Below are 23,111 nucleotides of genomic sequence, written 5' to 3'. Positions count from 1 at the left end.
GAGGTACAGCTGCATGACACTGTTTTTAAGAAAAAAAAATGCAGCCTGGACTTTTCCTCCCTCTCCACAAATTGCATTTCCTTTAAGGAAAAGGTCATGCCTTCTTTCCCAGGCTGCTACAAGCCTTCCCCAGACAGGAAGCATATCCTGTGTCCTGTTTTCTCCAGAGTCCAGCAGCAGAACAGACAGCAGTGTGACTTCCATGCTGCTGCTCCCACTGTGCTGTTTTTAAGTGACCTGAGTACAAAATCTCTGGCTGAATCTTCCCCCATGGGCCTTGCAGAGCTGGCAGCTGCTGAAGATGGCCAGAGGGAGCAATACAAGCTCCTCCCTTTGGAGGTCTGGATGGCTAATTTTGTCAGATATGAAACTGCAGCAGTCATTGGGGGGAGATGTGGGAGGGGGGAAAAGCACATGTTCTGTAATTGAAGATTGTGTCTGTGATTTATTCCAGAAGAGAAGGGTAGATTTTCCTCATTGAATGAGAAAAAGAGACTTGGAAACTGTAACAGGTAGCACATGCCCTTTTCCACCCAGGTGATTTCCCTCACAGCTCACACCTGAGAAGAAGCTGGGGACCAGCCCTCCCCAGTCGTGCCCTGCTGCCTGCAGCACAGAGCAAGGGCTGGGACTTGTGGATGGCTGAGGGAAGTTTGCCAGGGAAATACGGATAAATGTGGGTGTTCAGCTTTGCAATTGATTTTGTTTTCCACTGCTTGGCACTTCAGGGCACCAGCTTGCTGTCTGTGGACATGAGCATCCATATCCCTTAGAGGATAATTTCCTCCCACTCCAACCTCCACTGAAAATATCCTTGGTGAGAGGAGATGTAGCAAGAAATGCAAACTCTGTCCCTTAACAGGCACAAAGCCATGGCATGTCAGCTGTGGCTGAGGGTTGTATGTCTCTCCAGACTCCCAGGGCCACACACATCTGTCTTTTCCATTCCCCAACCTTGCTGGGATATTCCCAATCCATCTTCTAGCTAATGGGATTTGGTACCAATTTTCCCTGTCCTTTGTTTCACTGCCATTGCACAATGAAGTGATGCTGTAGCATTACCAGAGCTGCTTGTGTCTCCTTTAGCCCCTACCAGCTGCTAGGTTACACCAGCATTAAAGAAAAGAGACTTCCTTTCCCAGGGACAACGCCCCCTCTTCTCATCTGCTACAGAATCCATGACAAGTGATGGCCAGTGTGGGTTTGATCCTGATGGTGCTGGGTTTTCTTGACTAACCAGGACTTAAAATCTTTTTAATCCCTGCCCATGGAAGTGCTGCATGGAGCTGATGGGCTGTCTTACCCACTAGAGCCAGTAGCAGATGCTTAATGGAGAGTTAAAGCACAGGCCAGCCATCAAGGGATCTGAGGAATGGGAAAGTTTTGAGCCAGAATTAGTAATTCAGTGTTTAAATGAGTGCCTTGGGGTATAAAAGCTTTTGCATTTACCAGAGTGTCTCATATGAAGTACTTTAACCTCCTGCTCACATCCAGACTTGGCGCTTGGCGGGACTGAGCCTTGTCTGCTGCTCTTCTTGAACGAGATCTTTTAACTTGGACTTGAAAGCATTCAACCTTTGAAGCTCAGCATTACTGAATGCACAGCTGGTGGCAGGGAGCAGGGAACTCCTCTGTCCAGTTCCAGGCAACTCCAATGCCTGCAGGGCTGTGTGACCATGCCTTTATCATTTTGTCCCCTCCATCTGCCCGCCCCAGCAATGATAAAGGCTTTTGTCTGAAGCCAGCTGTGCAACCCTGCACAGCACAAAGGTGCTGGTAAGCCTAGGAATTCCTAAGTCTTGGAATGCAGCCAGGGTAGGGAACATCTCTGCCACCCCTTCTTCCCTCCTCATTAATCAGGCCTCCTGCTTCTCAGGCAGAAATATCCAGTGTGAGGTTTTAAAGAGTTAAAGCCAGGCTGCTGTGTATGACCCTTCTTTATAAAGCATGTGCATCTCCTAGGGAGCAGTTCCTGCTCACTGTCTCCTAAAGGGACTCTCAAGAGCCAAGAAGCTAGAATGACAATCCTTAGAGCTCCTGCTTGTGTGTTTAACACTCGTGGGTGTAGCAGGGGAAGAGGGAAAGCCTACCATGCCTTGTGAAAGGAGCTGGGTGGATTTAGAAAGGCAGACATTCAGGTCTTGTGGAAGAAAGAATTAAAATTGACAGAGAGGCCCTGTAAAGCTGGGGCCTGAGGCCTGTTTTATCCACTCCTTTAAGTTTTCTATTTGATCTATAGAGACAGAACCAAAAAATGCAAAAAGGAAGTGGGCTTTACTCCTCTCTTGTAACAGATACATACTTGTGTCCAAGCCCTGCCATGGCATGAAGTACAGCACAGCTCCCCCTGAAATAAACTGCAGCTCACACATATCTCAGGGTGGAACTTGGCTCTTAAACAAAATTTAAGAGTCTGCTCTGGCTGAACTCTACTTATGACTTCATATTTTCCAGGGCTGTGCTGCGGCTGTTGGCTTGTTCATTTTTCTTTATTTTTTTCTTTTCATTCTCTTTATAGTAATAGGTGTTTCAGTGGGATAACTTGACCTTATGAGACTGTTCCAAAGCATACTTCTCTGGAGGCAGTGGTACATAGTTTTGATATATTATAAAAGAGGTTTGAGAAATTTTCAGGCTGTCTCATGACTGCTTGAGAAGGCAGACTTCTGCAACCTGTTAGGCAGCATCAACTGGTGAATTAAACTAGGAAGTTGGAAAGCAGAGAAGGTGTACAGAGGCTGTATATTATGTTTCTGGCTTGATTCTATCATGTTTCTCACACTCATAAAATGGAGTTTTCAAAACTTTCACCATCAGCCCAACTGAGCAGGTGGAATGTGTGAGAGAAGGGATTTCAAAGGAAGCAGAAGCAGTTTAGCAGTGGGAGCTCTTGCAAATCCCACCTTGGGTGTGAACCTCTCAGTGTTTCACTCGGTGTGTTGGGAAAGTGCCCTGCTTTAAGGCAGCAGGGCCAGCAGTGAGTGCTGCTGCTGCTGGGCCACAGAGCCCCACGGCTGCTGATGCAGCTGAGGAGCAGCTCTGCAGGGAGGATGGCACAGGGTGACAGCTCTGCCCTGGGGTCCCCATCTGACACCTGAGAGAGGGCCTGACTTCTTAGTGCATGCCAATATAATCTCACATGGGAAATACCAAGCCAAACTCTTTCCATGGCCTTCTAGAGCTGCTGTAGCTCAAAGGAGTCACTGGACTCTGAATGTCCAGAGTGCTCTGCTCTGCTCAGAGCACTCTAGAAAAGAAGTCTCCAGCTTTAACCAGCTGCTTTCCTCTTTATGCTTTTCTTCTGAGGAACTTGTTTTTCCTGCAGGTAGATTTATGATGTACTTCAACCGCTCAAAAGAGCCTTCCTGCTTTTTGCCCTCTCTCTCTGCACCTAGCAAACCTCTCCCTGTTAATGACAGTCAGACTACAGATTGACTTGGATCAATTTGCCAATAAGCAAATAACCTTCTAAATAAACAGTAAATATGAATAAATAAATCAATATTAAATGGGGAAGGGGCTTTCCTTTTGATGAGCTGGTTTTCTGCTTGGAAGGAAAATGTTAAGGAACAAGAATGCCCTTTGCTGCAGGAATGTAGTGGCCAGCTCAAATCACAATTCACTGTTAGCTTTCCTCCATGGATATTTCATACACTTGGAGCAGCCCAAAGGCTTTACAGTAAGTGAAAAATATGTTGATCAGAGAAGTACCATAGCAAGCATTTGTTGCTATTGAAAACTACTAGACCATATTTCTTTGCTTAATGACACACATTAATCCTCTGTTGAAATTTCCAGGGCTGTCCAAGCTGAATTTGGCTTTAAAGGCTTAAAATGCAGCCCAAACTATAAAAATGTAGCATTCTGACCAAAAAAAAGGAGCTGGAAAAAAAGTCTCAGCGATGTTCCTTTGTTTTTCCCTTTGCTGTTTAAACTACTAAGGATGTCATCTACAAGCTTTGAAATGGTTTCAAAAACATGGCATATTTTTAAATTGGTGACCAGAATACGAATACTATCCAAGTACCCACTGCTACTTCTGTTTTCAGTCCAGTTTCCTAATGAAATGAGTCTTATGTGTTCCTGCTGTCTATCTGTCTGCCTAATCATCTGCTCATCCATCTGCCAGTTCTCATCAGGAACTTTTGGGTCCACTGACCAGCCTCAACCAGATTTGAAAGAGAAACAAGAGCCTTGGAAATTCATGTAATTTTCCATTTTGCATGAAAGTCAACACTATCTACAGAGAGCCATTCAAGTGAACAGTAAAAAGGACTCCTTATTGGGGGATTAAACTAAATGAAGTTCTTTTCTACTTAAGAACGTAGCAGCATCAAGTTTTGGCATGATTACTTTCCTTCCATAAACATGACTCCAACTTAACAGGCAAAACACAGAGGGTAAGACCCCATTTAAGCACCTACAGGAGATATCAGGCCCTTCTGACCATGTTGAAAGCTCTGCAAAAGAAATGGGTCTCACTACCTCATAGCAAGGTTAAGGCCTCAGCACAAGCTTTGGAGAGGGATGGTTAAGAAGTGTTAACAACAATGTTTTCCCTGATTATAGACTCTAGAAATCTAGGCTTCTTTAAGCCATTCTAAGTTTGCTTATTGGTTGATGGGAAGGAAATTCCCACACCATACTCCAGGATTCACCACACTGTGTGGAGGCTGAATAGATCTTCTTGCAAGAAGGCATGTCAGAACAGAACAGGACAGAATGGCTCCAGCTGGAAGAGACACATGGCTATCATCTCGACCAGCTGCCTATCAGTATCCTGCTGCAGCACCTGTAGAGACAGCTGAGATCACACAGACTCCTTTCCAGGAGTCAAACATCTCGTCAGGCTGGTTATTAGCCTCCCACCTACATGGTCCTTGACATTAGCAATAAACTGTTAATGAACCTCACAGTATAAATCTGTGCTGAACAACATTCAGTGTATGGCTTCAGTGCAGGTCTTTTCATGCTTAGCTCTGTTAATCTGTTCAATATGCTAATTTCCAAATAATTCCAGACAGTTGTCCAGAAATAATACACAAATAATCCTTTTTCCTTTTTTCCCCAACAATTATTGCACAATTTGTCTAGAATAGCTCAGATGAATGATAGATGGTGAAGAAGTTTTGCTAAAATTCCTCAACTCTGTTCAGACATCTTGAACTGATACGTAAATTGCTTTTCAGATAATAATGTGGCCTTTGTCTTTAGAGCAAATGTGTAGAAGAAATCTCCATATTCATTGAAGAAACCTGGGGAAATAAGAAATATTGTTGCCCTGAGCTACTATTTGCCTTGCAAGTTTCTAAGGTGTTTCAATATGTTTTATTTTCTTTTTTTAATATGCTCAATATTCAAAGCACTTGGAAGATTGTTTCCACTACAGATATCTCCATTAATAATATTAATCTCATCTGTGCTCCAGGAAAGATCTCTGTGTCCCTGAAGAACATATGCTAAGCAACCTGACATTTCCACTTGCAACGCGCAGTAGACAGCCTTAGGCAAGCGCTGGTGTATGAGCTGGATGGAGCTGAATACAATTCATATCGAATAAGCCAGGGGACAGAGCACAGAGAACTCCCATTTCCAAGAATTATCACCTGTTGGACTGCTTTGCTACAAAATATTGACAGTGGGAATGAGCATAAATGAAGAAACCTGCCCATGTTGGGAAAATTATTATACTTTTCTAAGGATAGGAGCCTGGTGCTACATTCTTTGAACTCTTACAGCATTATCAGGCTTTCACCAGTTTCCAGGTGTTTTCTAGGTGTGTAGTTTGATCATATCATCTCTAGTTTAAGCACAAGGTCAAGTTTTTTCATCTCAATGAGAAATAGGCATTTATCAGCCTCAAAAGAATAATGGCCATGTTTCTATCTCAGCATGTCTGTGTTTATTAAAATGAGTTTTCTGCCAGCAGCAGAGTCAGTGGAGCACTCCTGCTCTTGGATCTATGCCCCCTAAATCCCACCCCCAGTATACAGAGGCTCCCTCCCTCAGCAGCTCCCCATGGGGAGGGGGAGCTGCAGGGTCTCTGGATCTGTGTCCCTGATGGCTGGAAAGCTCCTGGTTACTGCACTACTGACTGCTGCTAAACAGAGCTTAAAAATGCTGAGTCCTCACTGCCTTTCCTTTAGTGCTGGGCTACTCTGGTCTCCCTTTTCTCTCCAGTCTGCAGTTTTACTGAAAATTGAAGCAGTCCTTATCTTTGCCTGCTTTTCCTTTAAAAACAGTTGGAGTTGAATAATGGAGTCAAAATTTGTGAAGGATAAAAGGACAGTCAGGCAGATAGCAGGAACAGAGAAAATCAGTGCAAAAATGCTGTTGAATGTATTTGATTAAAATGTTTCTAATTCTAGCAAGCAGTTCTGACTGTCTTAGTTAAGGGGACTAATTTTAACTAATGTTTGTGTTCGTGCCAAATCCATAAATGCTTAGTGCCTTGTCCATAAAAGAGGGTATGTTTCAAATGTAAACCAAAACCTAATCTTTAGAAGTTATTTCAGTCATAAAATCAAGCACAACAACATTAAGTAACAGAGATCACCTTATCCTCTTAAGAAACAATCAAAAGGCTTGAGAGGCTGGTCTGAGGCTGCTAGACCTGTTAGGTACAAATTAAAAGCTTGTCTTGGTAAATAATTACAAGCAGTTTAGCAGTTAAGTTGTCTTACTGCTTCATGTACCACTTACACAAGGGACTGGGAAGGAATAATAACCTATTCCAAGATCTCTTGGCCTCTGACTGTTCATTAAAAGGTTCTGACTCAAATTTGTATGCTTATGTTTTTAACACGAAAAGTTTAGATCAGGGGGTTATGCTGTTTTCATGAACTGTTTCTTGAGAATTATAAGATAAATATCAGCTACAGGTTGTGAGATGGGCTTTCACTGTGTCTGTGGTCAGCTGCTTAGATTACCTATGGTCATCTGCAAATTTGCAATGATTAATCAGTTAAGCCAGCAACTCCTGTCTGTTCAGCTTTGACCTCAGTGAAGGAGCATATGGCTGGTTTGTTACCATTTTGGTTCAACAAAAAATGAATAGAATTTAAAATTGTTGACTTTGGAGGAAAGTCAGGCAGAAATTAACAAGAATCATCAGATTCACTGGATATTTAGTGTTTCTTTCAAAACCCTCCCAATTATAATGCCTTCAAAAGGGGTACTCTGCTCTCATGAAGAGGGAAGAGGTGGGAGGAGGAGAGACAAAGGCAGGAAAATGTCCTGATCATGGACTGTATTTGAGAGATTGATTCATACTCCATTTGTCACTCCTTTCTCAATGAAACAATTCCAGGTCAATTTATCTTCTCCAGGAAAATGTTCTATATGAGCTGGCTGTGACAGCTATACAGGAAAAATGTAAATGATGGCTTGGTTACATCAACTTATTTCCAGGGAAAAGTAAGGAAATTTTGCAGTCATGTAACTATACCTATGAAAAGACAAAACAGGACACAACTTCCAGATAGCCACATGCAGCATTTTTTCAGCAGATTGGACCTTCCTCCAGGTTCTCACACTTCATGCACCTTTGTGTGATAAGAAGGCAACATTTGGTCTTCAGATATTGAGCAGCTTTCCCATAGGAGCACAGAAAAAACTGGTCACTGCAACATTTATAGTACTTCTAAGGGGGCATTGAACATTTTAATACACTTGCCAGATGGACTTAATTACCATCAGAATTGGTGGCAGTTCTCAGGGTTCAACAACCCTGAGCAATGAAGTTAAAGTCTCCAGTAACTTCAAACCAAAAAAACCCAAAAGAGTACATGGTTCAAACTGTTCAAACTGAAAGGGGAATTTGAGGTCTCTGTCAGTTCTTTTTCAGTTCTTTTGGGGGACAAATGGAAAAGTTAGTTTAAAAAATCGGTATGTTTTTTAGTTTATATAATCCTTCAAAACAATTTTTTTCTCTTTTTAAATTTGATATGTGTTTTTATTTCAAAATATAGAACATCTGTTCCTGTTAAAATATCCTTATTATTTTTAACTTAAAATAGTTTCCCAAATTTCATTAATATTTTATCCTTTTCCCTCTTATCATTAAGGGATATAATATGATTATTTTTTGACAAGACTTTTAGTGTATCTCTCCATCTCTGCTTTTCCCCAAGACCCAATGGCAATTCATCTTCACAAAAGAAGGAGAAACTGTGTGAATGAAACCATTACTTCCACAAACATTGTAAAACAGATTTTCTCTTATTTACTTCTCTAAAACAGTGAAAAACTATATTGCTAACACTGTATACTAGAATCAAATGCAATTAAAATAATGTGACAGTCCTAACCTAATTAAACTAATTTGATAATTGCTTTTTATAATTTCTGTGTTATAAAGTGTCAAAAATCTTGAATAGACCTTTATTTGAATGAAACTGTACTTAGTCTGTTTAGAATTAATGACAAAGTACTTGTTAGCTGGGATAACAAGAGGATTGGACCCAGAGCATTTTAATTTCGTAGGTATTTTTAATCTGCATGATGTAACTTTCGTTTCCAACACAATCCATTTACTTGTCCAAAAGATCATGTGATTGTTGTTGTTGTTACATGACACCATTATTTTCCTTATAATAATTTAGTATACAAGTGGCAGCCAAATTATTCTGTCTCTTTTCCAGATTGACAGATGAGAAACTGTTCCTTAATTTTGAAAGAGCAGCCTTAATGTGTTTCGTAGTCTAATGGGAGATGGTGATGACTTTTTCAGCCGAATATGTCAAATTGATGGGTTCAGACTGATGACCCTTAGGGACAAGAGATGCCAGCTCTGGCAGGGCACTGCACACTTACTGGCAAATATTAAAATAGGTAATGACTTTTTTTTCACTCAGAATGGCCTCAGTGTGATGCATCTGATATTGTAACGGGCCAGAGAGCAGCTTGAGCAATTAACATATTTCTAACATGAAGTTTTCAGAAGTTGGTTCAACTCATTTTTACAGACGCAGCTGCAGTGAACCAGTTCTAACTATAGCTTGTAAATTAAATTGGTGTGCTGAGGTTAATAGATTAATGATTTTCTCATGAATGCAGTGTGTTGGCAAGGCACAAATATAAACCAAAGGGCAAGGGGGACATACCATAGTTGCATAAACAATGGACGTGTTAAGACTTCATCAGTTTTTCTATACTAAATATGTGATAAGAAAAGTCCTGTGTCAGTGGAGAAAACAGGGACACATTAGGACCTGCTTTTCCAGTCAAGAGGAACCATGGCTGCAGAAGAGCATACAAAGAACAAAAAGAGCCCCTTGGAAAGGAACAGTTATGAAAAATATATTTGTATATAAAGAATATTAAAAAAATTAAATTGGAGTAGTTATAGAAAAGGTTTTTAACAACTACAAAAGCTGCCTGGTGGACTCCATATACTCCTCAGTGCTTTCAGAAGTTTAAAATGTTTTACTGAACCCTATCAAATAATTTAGTATCATCTTGAGTGGAGGCAATTAGAACCTCACCTAGATTCTTTACATAAAAAGGCAGTCTTCTTTTTAAATTACAAGTTTTTAAAAATGAGGCAAGATTATTATGGCATGTTGTGCTAGGTCAATTGATTGAAAGCAAAAAAAATAGACAAAAATTTACTAGACCTCTATATTACTAAGTAAACTGTATTTGATTAGTCTTGTTGTAACCAAAGTTATCTTTCAAATGTATGGAAGAAGCAAAGATCAATACTGAGGTAAAACTCTCCTCTGAATTCCATCTCTATCTGGCCTGAACCATAAACTAGATTCATGAACTATCATTCAGTTTGGACATCTCCCTTGTTTACTGGACACGCATGGATAGATAGTAGGAATGTTTAGGACAAAACCATTAAACATTTAATAGCCAAATTTTAAAGACATATTTCAGCCTACAGACAGAGACTGCTTACACACCACTGCCTGCAACTACTCAGTCAGTATTTGGGGTGGTTCTGCAAAGCAGATCCCTGGATACACTGAGGTAAGGGTGGGCTGTTCCTCACCTGGAAAGTCCCATTAGCAGCAGATTTTTATAAAGTGATTAGGTGAGCTGATTCAAGATGAATTCTTCCCGTGTGTTTCCTAGTCTGCATGCCTAGGAAAGCCCTGAGAAGGAAATGACTGCCTTAAGGATTTCAACCCATCATTCACATGGATTGAATGAATTTCAGCCACTTCTCATGCAATGAACAGGAACATCCAGAGAGAGAACGGGCTGTGAAAGAATGCACTTAAAGACCTACTTGAGTGTAATTTAGCAGCCAAGGCTTTGTCTGAGATTGTAACCAAGCAGTCAGCAATGGAGCATCCTGATAAGAGATGCTGGGGTTGTTAAGAATCAAAAGCACAAGCTTGTGGGTAGGAAGATCCTGAAAGACAGGAGCAGGAATAGGAGCAGTGCTGCCCAACTGCTGTCGAGTGGCTTTGAAACCTGTGTTGTCAGAGCTGCTTATCACACACAGATATCTGTATATTCACTCAGCCTGACAAACTCCCAAATGCAGGATCACCCACAGCTGCATGGGAACCGTGACAATGTGAGTTGTAATCTCGGGCTTTTCATTCTCTACTCAACACTGTCAGCATCAGTCTGGAACTTTATCTTAGGAAATTGGAGAGGCCTTGAGAAGTCTGGGGTAAGGTCTACAGTTACACCATCAAATTGTCCGTGTGGATTGCACAGTAGAGATTTGGCAGTTCACACCAGCAGATTAGATCTATCCTGTAGGGTCATTCCCATGCATTCCTGTCAAATGGGCCAAATGGGGATCCCCTTGCAGGTATGGTTTTCCTTTCGTGCTTTTCCCATGTGTAAATCCATAGCAATTAAACATGTAGGTGCTTAAATTGTTGATTAAAGTCCTGAATGCAGAACCACCAAGAGTAAAAATACTGGATTTTTTTTTCTGGAAACTAATTTAGCAGGCAAAAATGATGCCTGAAAATTAGAAAGCTTGAAGCTTTCTACAAGTTTATTCCATATGTCACTGATAGTAGCCTCAGAATCACTTAGAAGTATTGTTTCCTGCAAGGAGCAAGATCTAAACTCTGAGCTTTCTATGCTGAATGGGAGAAAGCATTTGGGATGGATATGCCCTTTTCCACCAACATATACATTGAACAGCTTGTCAGTTGGAATGTCTTAACATGGCTTCTAAAGCAGAAGTCTTGCTCACTGATAAGTCTTGCATCTTTATCAGGACTGCCATTATACTTTGTGTTTTCCTTAAAGACCTGTTCTCTGGTGTCACAAAATCATGCCAAAACCTCACTTTTTGTCTACAAAACACATTTAGTCCTTGGAATTGTAAAGAAGAACTGGAAAGATTTACTTGAATGAAGCTCAGATATAAAGAAAGTGTAAATTTTAACAAAAAAAATGCTTTAAAGTCAGTGTCATAATTTTGGGGCAGGAAGTGATTAATTTTTTTTAGTGGTTCAGATTTGCAATTTATAGAACAAAACCAATCATTACAACTGTCAGAAAAGTGCATCATGAGAATAGGAGAGTGCTGAACCTCAAGCAGATATTTTCACTGCTGGACCTGCCCGCTTCAAACAAGTGTTCCTCAGCCAAAATGGAAGGGGATAGATTAAAACTAGAGGGAGGGAGGGAACTACTAAAATTCATAAAAATCAATTTTCATTGGAAAATTGCGCCCGAAGAAGTGAGTTTAACAAATTTGCCAACAAATGTAGCAGTAATGAGTCACCAGTGGCTATGTTAACCTACAAGTCGGTTGCACTGGTGTGCCACCTGTGAAGCACGAAGCCAGAGATCTGCCTGCAGTATTTAAGTCAGGAATATTTCTGGGACTTTCACAGGCTGCTGCCTTCTCAGCAGGATGTGATTGATGAGAATGAGACAGGTAGCAATTGTCATTCTATTGCAAAAATTCCTTATCTGTAAGTTTATGAGCCAAACTGGAATTTGATGAATGTCAGGTCATGACACAAAAGCATTTCTTTCTTATCATTCTGGCTTTTAGAAACATACTTTCCAGCAACAGACAATTTGATTTGTGTGTTCTGTTCTTGATTTGGTCAACTCATTCTGATGGCCAGAAATTTTATGGAAAACATGTTTCCCCACACTCTTTTGATTTCTGTGTGTCATGGTAACCAGTGGCAGTAAATAACAAAAATGTTCAAGCACTTTCAGAACCAGATTGTAGCTGGACAAGGGCCAGTATAACAGGGAGAGGAAGTTTTGCCATGACAATATAGCAACAGATAACACAAAAGGTGTCCTTGAAACAAAACAGGTTCAACAGCAGCTATTGAAACACAGACCTCTGAGCACTCTGCATGTGAAGAAGAGCAGAATAAAGAAGGTTCAAGAACAAAGCCATTGCTGAACTAAAGGTTCCGTCAGGAAGCTGGATGTCTTTCCCTCAGAAAGGGAAGATTCAGTCCTCAGTAGTGCAGTAATGCACTGTATTTCTCACACAGATTGCGTTTAGAAAGGCCATGCTGAGGTTCCTGGCCAAGCATGGATTCCCTTCTGGACAGCAGCCACTGTTCCACTCCTGCTCAGGGAAGATGGTCCCATTCCACCACGCATGCCTTGCATGCTCCTCAGCCATATTTCAGGAAGGACGACACTGCTTGAACCTCAAACAATGTCAATACTTTCACACCTGCCTAGCAATACTGTAACATTGCCATGAATCACATAGCTATTTTTGGACAAAGTGAAATTTCAGAGACAGTGAAACAGGGATTAAGAGGTGTCTCTGTGCTCTACATCAACATTGCTCCAAAACTGATCTGGGGAGCAGACCTTGACTGTCTGTCTGGTCATTGGTGGTAGCTGCAATGTTCTGGCACTCCAGCTGATGCAGCAAAAGGCGGTCTGGGAGGACAGCAAGCCTGTGTGGTCAAAAGGAGACACACAAAGGAGTAGTCAGGCTCTGGTTCTTGTAGTAAACTGGGAGCTGTGGTGAGAGAAGCCACATCAGGCTGTCAGCTGAAGGGCACAGCTCTGCCAGCTTAGCAGATCTCTGCCAGCTGTACCATAGCTCAAGATGAGTACTGCATTCTGCTGCAAACTTAGAAAGATGGAAATGAAAACTTCTCTGCAAAGTGATGATACTGTAATCCATTATCAAAAAGCACTGTGATGGTAAGTCCTAGAGATAAGGCACCTGCATGTTATCTGAATCTGAGAGGACCTAAGAATGCCAGGTATGAGCAGGGAGTTACTCATAAACCTTATTTTAATTAAGGGGATAATAATTTGATCTGGAATTAATGTTTGGCAGCAAGCTGTGTGGCTTGGGAAGCACTTTGGAATTCACACCTTCAAGTGTTTGATTGCTGCAGAGGAACCTGCTTTTTTGGCATGCAGCATGTATTTGGTGTGTGAAGAAATACAGAGCATTTTGACCTTGAAGCAATTAATCTCTTCTGAGCAAGTGGGTTTGGAATAGACATAGACATAATAAGAGTTTTTAAATTACAGAAGATGTGCTCAATCTTTCCATCAGTATGTAGATGGAAGAAAATGTGGGAAGGATCTCTGGGGGAGAGAAAAGCGCTCTTACTTTCTAAAAAAAAAGCACCTCCCATGTTTGAGAAGAGGTGGATGCTTTGAATCTCAGCTCTTCTCAGTTTGTTGCAAACTGATGTCAGAGACTGGACATGAGCAAGGAGAGAACTGCTGATAGTGTTTTGTCCTTGAATCATACATACAGATATAGCAAAAGGCAGCAAAAGGTATGAACTATAATGTCACTTTAGAGAAGGATTTGGAGTTACATTTTCACCTTTTCCAGAGAACTTTTCTGTGCACTGCATTTACCAAAGGGAAATTTTAAATAAAATTTTAAATAAATTACAATGCAGTTATGTTATTTGATTTATCAGCACTGAATTCAGACTTACTCTGCGTGGGGACTGTGTTTTATACCACACACATGAGAGGCTGGCCATGATTTCAAATGTAAGCTGAAAAGAAAACAAATGCAAAGATTAAAAACAGGACATTGCAGATAAATAAATACTAATTGAAATCAATACACATAGATTAATTTGCACCAAATCAAGATCCAGACCATGCTCTGAAGAGCCATAAATGGGAAAATAAATAGACATCAACCTTTTTTTTCCCCAAAACTACCTTTCTGAGTGTAATCACAGTACCTAAATGCTCTTAATTTAAGCATTCACTGGAGGATGTTACAGGTAAGTGCTCATAATACACAGTAGGTGTTTCCCTGGGGGCCATGATAGTTTGCATAATGTGCTAGCTATTTCTTTTCCAGTGCTGTGATGGCAGAAAACTGTTACAGTAAGGCTAACTCTAATGTGAATTTTCATAAATGTCTTTTGCTAACAAGAGATATTGATTAAGTTCCAAGTTTCACAGGTTAAAATAATACACTGCCAGTACAGTCACTGCTCCTCCAATTTCTTTTTTATAATTAACTTTTTTATGTTCTATTCTATTTATAGATGGAGAAGTGGAGAGCCCCACAGCTGGAGCAGATGTGGCTGTTATTGGAGGTGAGTAGCAGACCATACTAAGCAGCACCATAAGAATTAAAACAGCAGGTGTGTTGATTTCTTGCATTTTGCAAAACTCCTACTTTGCTGACAAGACAACAGGAGCGGCGCAATTAGAGTTAATTAGGCCAGTGGGAAATCTGCTCCCAGAGGGGCTATTGGCAAGATAACAAGATGAGATAATGAGCACAAACCATATACTGAGCAGTACCACCCTCATCCATTCCCCATTTTAGGACAAAGTACCAAACAGTCCAACAGAAAAGTCAGTCTCTGATTTCCCTCAGTATTCACTGGATCAAGCTTGTCCTTTAGCACAGAACTGGTGCAGCACCTTTGATATGAGCGATGTTAGCTCATACCAGCTGACCCTTTATTGTTGCAGAATTCACGACGCTCCATTTCCTGGTGTTCCATTAAAGCTCTCTCATGCATTTAAACTAAATACAGTTGTCAGAATAAATGAGCAAAGCTACGTTCACGGAGTGAACCTGTCTTTTTATTTTTATTGTGTTTGTTCATTTCCATGCTAACACACTAATTTCAGTCATTCACAAGGGGCTATACCAATCATTAGTGCAAATTGGTGAGGTTCTGCTATATTTCCCTCAGGTCCCATCTCCTGTAACTTTAATTTCAGCTTTCTATGAACAAGAAGCAGGTAAATTGATTTGTACTTAGTCCCTTAGGCTTATTAATATTGTGCTACATCTAAAGCCTATTAGAGCCTCTTGTGTCAAGGGATACCACTGAGGTCCTAAAAATTGATGAAGCCCATGCTGCAACCATGATATTATTTTCAACTTGAAGTTCTTTGTATAAGCGATTTCATTTCTGCTAGCAGTAACTTTACCTTCCAGAACCGAGCGCCGTGAAATCTGGGGATAATGTTAAGGCATTATATATACTATATCTTTAAAGCCAGAGTTATAATCTTTATTTACCCTGCTAATACTCTATCTATTCCTATGGTTTTATGTCAGTAGGGTATCCACACTCAGTTCACTGATGCTGATAAACCTAAAGCTTTGGAGATACCCACTTTTGCCACTTATCTTGAGTATAAGATGCAGAAAAGAGGTACTCTCCACCTTCCTCTCCTTGTCTCTGCAGAGTAGTAGGCATTTCCAGGGAGCAATTCTTCTGAGAAAACATAAAATTCACTTCTAGAAGAAATGACCCCACACACACACTGATAGCCGAGGAAGCCCTAGGAAAGTTTTGTTCAAGTTCTTTTTATTGTGTATTTCTTTAATATTTGGCTTATTCCTGGATTCATATGAATATAGAATCAGCTCAGTATCATATACTCATACAGAATCACAGCAAAAATGTTTATAAGCACATCCTGGATCCATACAAAAAATCATGTTAAAAAAATTAAAGTCACACAAGTTGAATAAACTTCAAAATACCCAATTTTTTTCAGAATTTTTAAGTCAATAATTTGATCTGGGAGGAAAGGGATAGAGTTTGTAGGTCTTTTAAGAATGGACTTGTCATGAACTTGTCTCTTTTATGGACTTCTACCTTTCACAATGGAAAAGGATCATGAATTTACTTTCTTTCACTAGGAGTGTTTCCATTCACCATTTAGTCCTATGCACATTGAGGTCATCTATAGAAATTTTTGTCCAGTCAACACATAGCTGGAAATTAGTCCAGGGGACAAGAAAGATCTATCCAGAACCCCTTCCTTCTGCCAGGTGTCACTTTCACATTCATTACAATCAAACTTTCTTAATTAGAGCACAGAATGTAATGGCAGCTTGCAAAGAGCAGTTCCAGAGTCACACAGCTCCTGCTATTTGTTGAATGTCCCCTATGAAATGCTCAGTGCCCTGAACATTTCCTGAAATTGAGAACACTTGAGAAGGCAGTGTTGGGTTGTCTGCAGCACCCCCCACCGTGGGTGTATGTTACCAGAAGGATGAAAGAAACCTATTGGTTTTCCTTTATGTTCTTTTATTTCTCCTCATTTTGAGATGAACTTTTAGCTCCAATATGTTCAATCAAATCAAGCCATTGATTTAAAAGAAAGCTAGTGAGAATTTTTCCAGTATTCATGTAGTATCTACATCCCATCTTGTTTTGCAGCATGTTCTGACTCTGGCCACTGCAACATGCAAACCCCTTATGACACACCAGCTTTTCCCTACCCAGCAACTCAGGTCATGATGTCTGGCTGTGAGACACTTCACATGTTTTACCACTGGTGATACATTTAAGTGGTTTCTTTCCCCTAGGTGTGATTGCTGCCGTGGTGTTCGTCCTCATCTGCCTGCTGGTGGTGATGGTGCGCTACATGTACCGGCACAAGGGCACCTACCACACCAACGAGGCCAAAGGAACCGAGTTCGCCGAGAGCGCCGACGCCGCTCTGAAAAACGACCCCGCTCTCCAGGAAGCAGTGGATGAGAGCAAGAAGGAATATTTCATCTGAGAGGCAAGGATTTCCATGGAGACTTCCCCGAGGGAATCAATCAGAAATGTAGCATCAACAGAAGTACTAAGAGGTGGATAATACGAGGATACAGGCGAGCATCCTAATGAAAAGTATCTCTCTACTTTTTTTTTGTCACTGGGTTGTTTCTTTTCCTCTAGCAGTGAAGAACTAAATGCCAGATACTTGCCTGTTGATTTTATTAGCAACACAGCTGGTCACAGTTGAAATCAATATCAGATAAGAAGAAACAAAATCTCAGTATGAGTGATACACCAAAACCAGATAAAGATAGCAAATGTCAAGCCTTGACATTTGGTGAAAATAGCAGATGCCAAATGAAAACATCCTCTTAGAGTTAATGATGCATCCTATTCTGATATGATGAAGAACTACCTGAAATTGAATTTCAAATCGTAACAGAACAAACATTAAACTAGATAAAGGTGATCTAGCTTGAAAAAAATAAATCTATAGCCCAGATATCCCTTCCCATCCCCTTAAATGTGCATTTTTATTGGCACAGGGGAGTTTACGTTGGTTTTTGGGGGGAATTTACACTGGGATTTCTTTTTATAATATTTGAATTTTATACATATATAAAAATCAAAGACACTTCAAAGAAATAAAACTCTTGGAAAATATGGAAAAGGTAAGAGTGAAGGATTTATTACTGACTTTCTCTGCATGGCAGCTTGAGAACTGCGAAATGTTGGAATTTGCAATATAGTATACAATAGTCAGTAGATGTACAAATATGATTCCAATTAGTCTGTAGGTTTTCTGGACACATGCATAAATAGATAGATATTAAAAGGTAAAGCATCCTGATTTGAGCAGGCCCTTTGAAACAATGGAGCTCGGCTACATTTTTTTCATGTAAGATATTTTTGCCTGAATATTTATTTATTTATTTTGCATTAGAAAATTCTCTGAGTTCTCGCCAGCAGGATTGTAGATTTTTGCAGGGAGAGGAATTCAGTTCTGGTGCAGATATGAGTACCTCTTTCACAAATGCAACCTTATGACTGTCACTATAAAGAAGCTTGTTCATCTGCATCCCATTGGCTTTATTTCTCACTCTGTATGGCTTCTGTGTATCCTTTGCAGTGTGCTAGACCAGAGAATTACACTAACATCAATGCTTTATTATAAATAAATAAATAAATAAATAAATAAATAGCTTATTCATGGTGGGTCACATGAAAAGATCTTATTCCTCACCTAAGAATCAACGGTGATGAGTTTCTTTACCCCAGTAAGTTGGCTTCCTAATTGAAGCCCACAATTTCCTCCAGAAATAGGATAATTGTTCTCTGCACCTGCTCATCCACAGCTGTCATGGTGCCCTGGACTACTGAAAATAGAGGTGGAGAAATGCAAGATAACAAACAAGATACTGATGAGCTCTGCTCAAGTTGATATATTTTTTCCTATGCTTTGATCTATATATGTGTGTACATATATATAAAGTCATCTACAGCTGTGCTTTGAAGACACTGTTGCTGATCACTTGTGCTCACTTCTTGGCACCAAAGCTTGGGAAGCTCCTGGACTCTGGTGTTCATTACTGACATTGGCCTCAAAAATGCTGTAAGAGATCTGAGCAAGGTAAGACTCTGAGGACCCAACTGAAGAAACAAGATAATTTTGTCTTTCAATCACAGTTTCAGTCTTTGGTCAGTACTTGAAGAAGATGGACTCTGAATTATTTTTAGAATCCCACTACCTTTAATTTTGAATCTTAAATCCACATGTGTTAGCATTTTAACCAAAGAATGTGAAACTCGTGCCAAATTTATTAAATGCTTAAGATACTTTCTGTAACATACCATTGCCGAACCACATTGTATTCTGTGGCTAGTGCAGTATAAAATGCACAAAACACAGAGCTGAAATATTTGATATTATGCACCTGTCTCCTTCTAAGACCCATTAATATTTTAATAATTTTAAAATATTCATAATTTTTTAATCATTTTACCTCTGAAATAGGAACTATTTTATTTCTCTAGGACAAGTGTTAGAAAAAAATCACTGATCTTAACTGTAAGACTGAGTTTATAAAACTGAAGACCCCCGATCCTCCAGTTCAATAAAAATGTAAATATTTCCTTTGGGTAAAAGATAACTGGGGTGACTTGAGCGCTGCTGTATCTCCCACAAAAACTGTGGGAACACCAAAGTATTTTCCTCCAGCCTTAGCAGGACTTATAGAGGACGACCAGCCTTTTGTCCCCTTTCATACATTCAGAACATGTAACATTATCATAACTGTTAAAGAAAATTGACTTTACAGAAAAGTGTGATGGACATAGGGAATAAATTCCTGCCTCTCTCCTCAGTCATGAAATTCTGGCCTTTGCAAGTTGAGCTTGCAGATTTTAATTAAACACCTGTGTCATACCTGTTGCACACAGGAACCTGACTTGGTGTTTCTTTTGGTGTGGGTGTGAGCTTTTAAATTATGATTTAGACAAAATGCCACACTGGAATTGTAGAGGCCAGATTTTCTGTTGGTATAGCATGAGCTCAGAGGAGCTCAGGCAATTCTTACCAGTCAACTTCAGACTTTGTGTCATTGCTTCCCTTAAATCTCAACTGAATGCAGCTTCTGGTCTCTGACTATATCTCTTCTTTGTAGCTTAGTTAAAAATCTTTATCCCTTTTTCCCTATTTATCTAGGCTGACAAACAGTCCAAGCATTCAGGAACAGCTTCCCTGTTGGTAACATGCCACTTTGAATAGCTGGGCAGCAGCACTTCTGTCATGAGCTGTGGTTTCAGTGAATTTATTTCTTTACTGTGTCCTTCTGGGTTTCAGGGCCTTGTGTATTTAGAAATTACTCAAGCACACTCAACAGAGAGAAAAAATGGTTTGTGGAGATTTTCTGTTTCTTTGTTTTCTTCAGGAAAAACTTTGTTTTGTAATGAAGAAATCTCATGATACCAGGTGACTGGCACATTCTAATGGCCTCATCCTGCTGGTTTTTACTCATACATTAACTCTACTGTCTTGAGTCATTCAATTTAGTTGTAAAAAGAGTGCATTACAAACTTCCTATAACTTTAACAACTAATTAGCAAAACATCCCTCTGCAAGCAGCATGCTGTGCTAAAACAAATGTTGTGTACAACGCTAACACATCTCAGTTGGCAGCCGTAGCTTTTCATCACTGATGGTTAAATTATTTTTACAGTTTGCTTCCTGAATAGAATAATTAATGAAACAGATTCTTCTTCCCCCACATGCGGGGTCCCTCTAATGCTGTGACCTGTTATCCTGCAGCTCTTTGGTGCCTCATTTTCTCAGCTGTGGCTGCTGCTCTTGCTTGCACTCCCTCAGCTCCCATCTGGATCTCTACTGCCTTCTCTATGGCAAAGGATTAGCCATTTACTTATGTATTTATTTACCTATTTTTATCTATGAAGTTGCTCTGCTCCTCTGTGCTAGCCAATAAAAATTTTCAAACAGGTTTTAGGTCTGGATTGCCAATCCTACATCGAATTTGAGCAAACGTGAATAATCTGACCTGAGACAGATTTACAGAGTGATCACATATGCCACATTTTTACAGTCAACAGGTCTAAAAATAGCATTGTAAGTTCTGTAGTGGTTAAATACAGTACTGTAAATCTGCAGTGACCATCTCCAATGTTTCTCCCTAAACAAGGCATCATTATAATGATCCCTCAAGCCACTTGATTTTGTCCTCATACCTTAATGCCCTGTGAAAACTTGTTGAATCCCACTTTGCATAGGAAGTCACAGGTCCACATTTACAAGTATAAGTAAGTAATTTTTCAATGATGTATGGGAAAGCAGTGCATCAAAATGACCAATATTTGCTGAAGTTGGCAGGCAGAAAATAAATATGATCCTGTAGGAACACATGATATTTTTTTAAGATATATGGAAATTACAAAAATTAAACATAGTATTTCTGGTGACATTAGTGAGCTTTACCAGCAGGTTCATGAAGCTTTCAAATTCTTTCACTGATAAAAATAATCCCTTGCAAAGGAAAATTAATCTCCCTTAAACCATTTCTTTTTGTCAGTCTTTGAAAAAAGTTTTCACAGATTCAGTATTCTGACATTCCATCTTAACATCTTGAGCTCAATTTCTTATAACTTTGTGAGCATAATTGACAGTCCTCCCATGCACAAAAATGGCTGTTTGCCCATCTCAGCCTCTGAAGCATCATTACAGCTCAGCAGAGTAATTCTGTCCAAAGGAAGTCAGTCTCGATTGTGTGTCTGGCCAACCAGACCATGGACCTGGTGTGCATTTTTTCTGGGGCTTGGCCTCTATTGTTCCAGGTTTTCCCCAGTTCCAGTATGCCACTGCACATTAATACAGACCTGAGGAGAATTTAGTCAGACACTTGTCAGGGAAACGAGACATACAGAGATATACATATGTGTAATTTTTTTTCTTTTTAGAATACCAACACCAAATCACTTTGGGATACTATTAAAAATAGGACTATGGGATTTCTCAGAACATCAAGTTTTCTCTTAAATCAAATCTAGGGATCACGGGGGTACATCAGCACATGGAAATAAAAAGGACTATTTTCTTTCAACAAGGAATGCAGACAAAGTGGTGAAACATTTATAGTCCCAGGATAACCAGAAAAGGACTGCACTAGTTAAAGCCTGCACAAATTCCTTACAGAACAGAGGAAACACTGAGACAAGATGCTGACAAAATCAGTAAAGGGGTGCAGAGCAAGAGAAGGTAATCTGATGCCAATAGGGATGGAGAGAAGTTTTTCTTCAAACAAAATAGATATTGCTGTTTGGATAAATCAGTGTATTTGCTCACTGTAACTGCTGACAACAAATTTCTTTGAATTTTATGAGATGTTTTCTTTGAATTAAATGAGATGTTTGGAACAGGACACTCCCATTAAATGTATTAAAAGCTGTTTATTGCATATTCTAAAATCTCTCATTCTTCTCATAAGAAAGCTTTGTATGTTTAGAAAGTGCAGAAGCCTCACCGAAGCAGCTCATTCAGGACAGAATACTAAATACTTGACCAAGCAATTGACCCACATCTGATGTCTGGAAATTTGGGTATATAAAGGAAGATAACAATATCAAAATAAAACATAGATGGTGAGCAAAACTTCCAACCATATTATAAAGAAGTTAGATACTTCTTGTAATAGAGATCCTTCTCTAATCAAGGACAGTAGTATTGTAAGTGACTTAAAATAAGGAATCTTTATGCTACGTGCCCATTCCCTGTGTGGTTGGGACAGAATCCCACTGCATTTGGTGGTACAAGCATTTCACTGATCATATTTATCCTCCCTGCAAAAAAATTGTATTTCCACACAGGTCAGAAAGAAACACATTAAATTAAAATGCAATCTTTATAAGTGCTGATCTTTCAGCACAACTTCTTGGCTTTACACCTTTTCTGTTGTTTCAAACTGTATGTATGATGGAAAATATCTGATATGTTGTACTAAAGTCTATTTGGATTGCAGCATTGCTATGAAAAGAATGGAGCAAAAGAGCATCCCAAGCTTACTGCTGATTTTATGTTAAAGCTGACTATAATGTTTGTATTTACCAAAGCTATTAATACACTGATGGTGTAAATCTACTATATTTTGAATGTAAAAAAAATGAAGAAATTAATAACTTTATAATTAAAGTTCTAATTTTCAGCATTTAAAAGGCTCTTCTCATATTTTTCTTCTTTTTCAAAACATCATAAACTTTTAGAATTGCCAATTATGTTACTTTCATGTGAATATAGATCAAAAAGGAATAGTCAGCTAGAATTTTTCTTAATAGAGCACACAAACCCTAAAAGATATACTGCTGGTGTTTGCATTAAAAAGCCAGAGAAGCTTTTGATAGATCTAAGAAGGAGTCAACCTTCAAATGAGAAATCAAACAATTGTTCTCTCTGAAGAAACACTACCCTGTGGATGTCAGTGTGGACCTGTGCCCTGCTCTGTGATCCAAGGCAGGGTATTCTTAAAAATTCTGGGCAGATTATAAACATCTAATGGCTATTTGCTGTTGGCTGACCTGCCTTCCACCCAGCTGCTACCAAATGTGAATACTGCTGCTTTGTTCTTCCTACTTTCCATACAACTTATCTTCTATCTTTATATATCCCCAGTTAAAGAGTATTGA

The 23,111-nt window shown here is 39.6% G+C and overlaps 1 protein-coding gene across 2 annotated transcripts in view; it reads left to right on the top strand.

Annotated features, from left to right (window-relative positions):
- Positions 1-22,565, top strand: part of GYPC (glycophorin C (Gerbich blood group)) — a 33,198-nt gene extending 10,633 nt beyond the window's left edge. For both annotated transcript variants that reach the window (XM_030952829.1, XM_030952830.1), the window contains exons 2-3: positions 14,454-14,504; positions 16,751-22,565. In XM_030952829.1, coding sequence (XP_030808689.1) covers positions 14,454-14,504; positions 16,751-16,947 — 248 coding nt within the window. In that variant the 3' untranslated portion in view covers positions 16,948-22,565. The remainder of the gene's footprint in view (positions 1-14,453; positions 14,505-16,750) is intronic.
- Positions 22,566-23,111: the final 546 nt, after the last annotated feature.

Source organism: Camarhynchus parvulus, chromosome 7, assembly GCF_901933205.1.
Source record: "Camarhynchus parvulus chromosome 7, STF_HiC, whole genome shotgun sequence".
In the NCBI taxonomy this organism is placed as follows: domain Eukaryota; kingdom Metazoa; phylum Chordata; class Aves; order Passeriformes; family Thraupidae; genus Camarhynchus; species Camarhynchus parvulus.
Note: the sequence above shows the minus strand (reverse complement) of the source record. Positions and strands in the feature narration are given on the sequence as shown.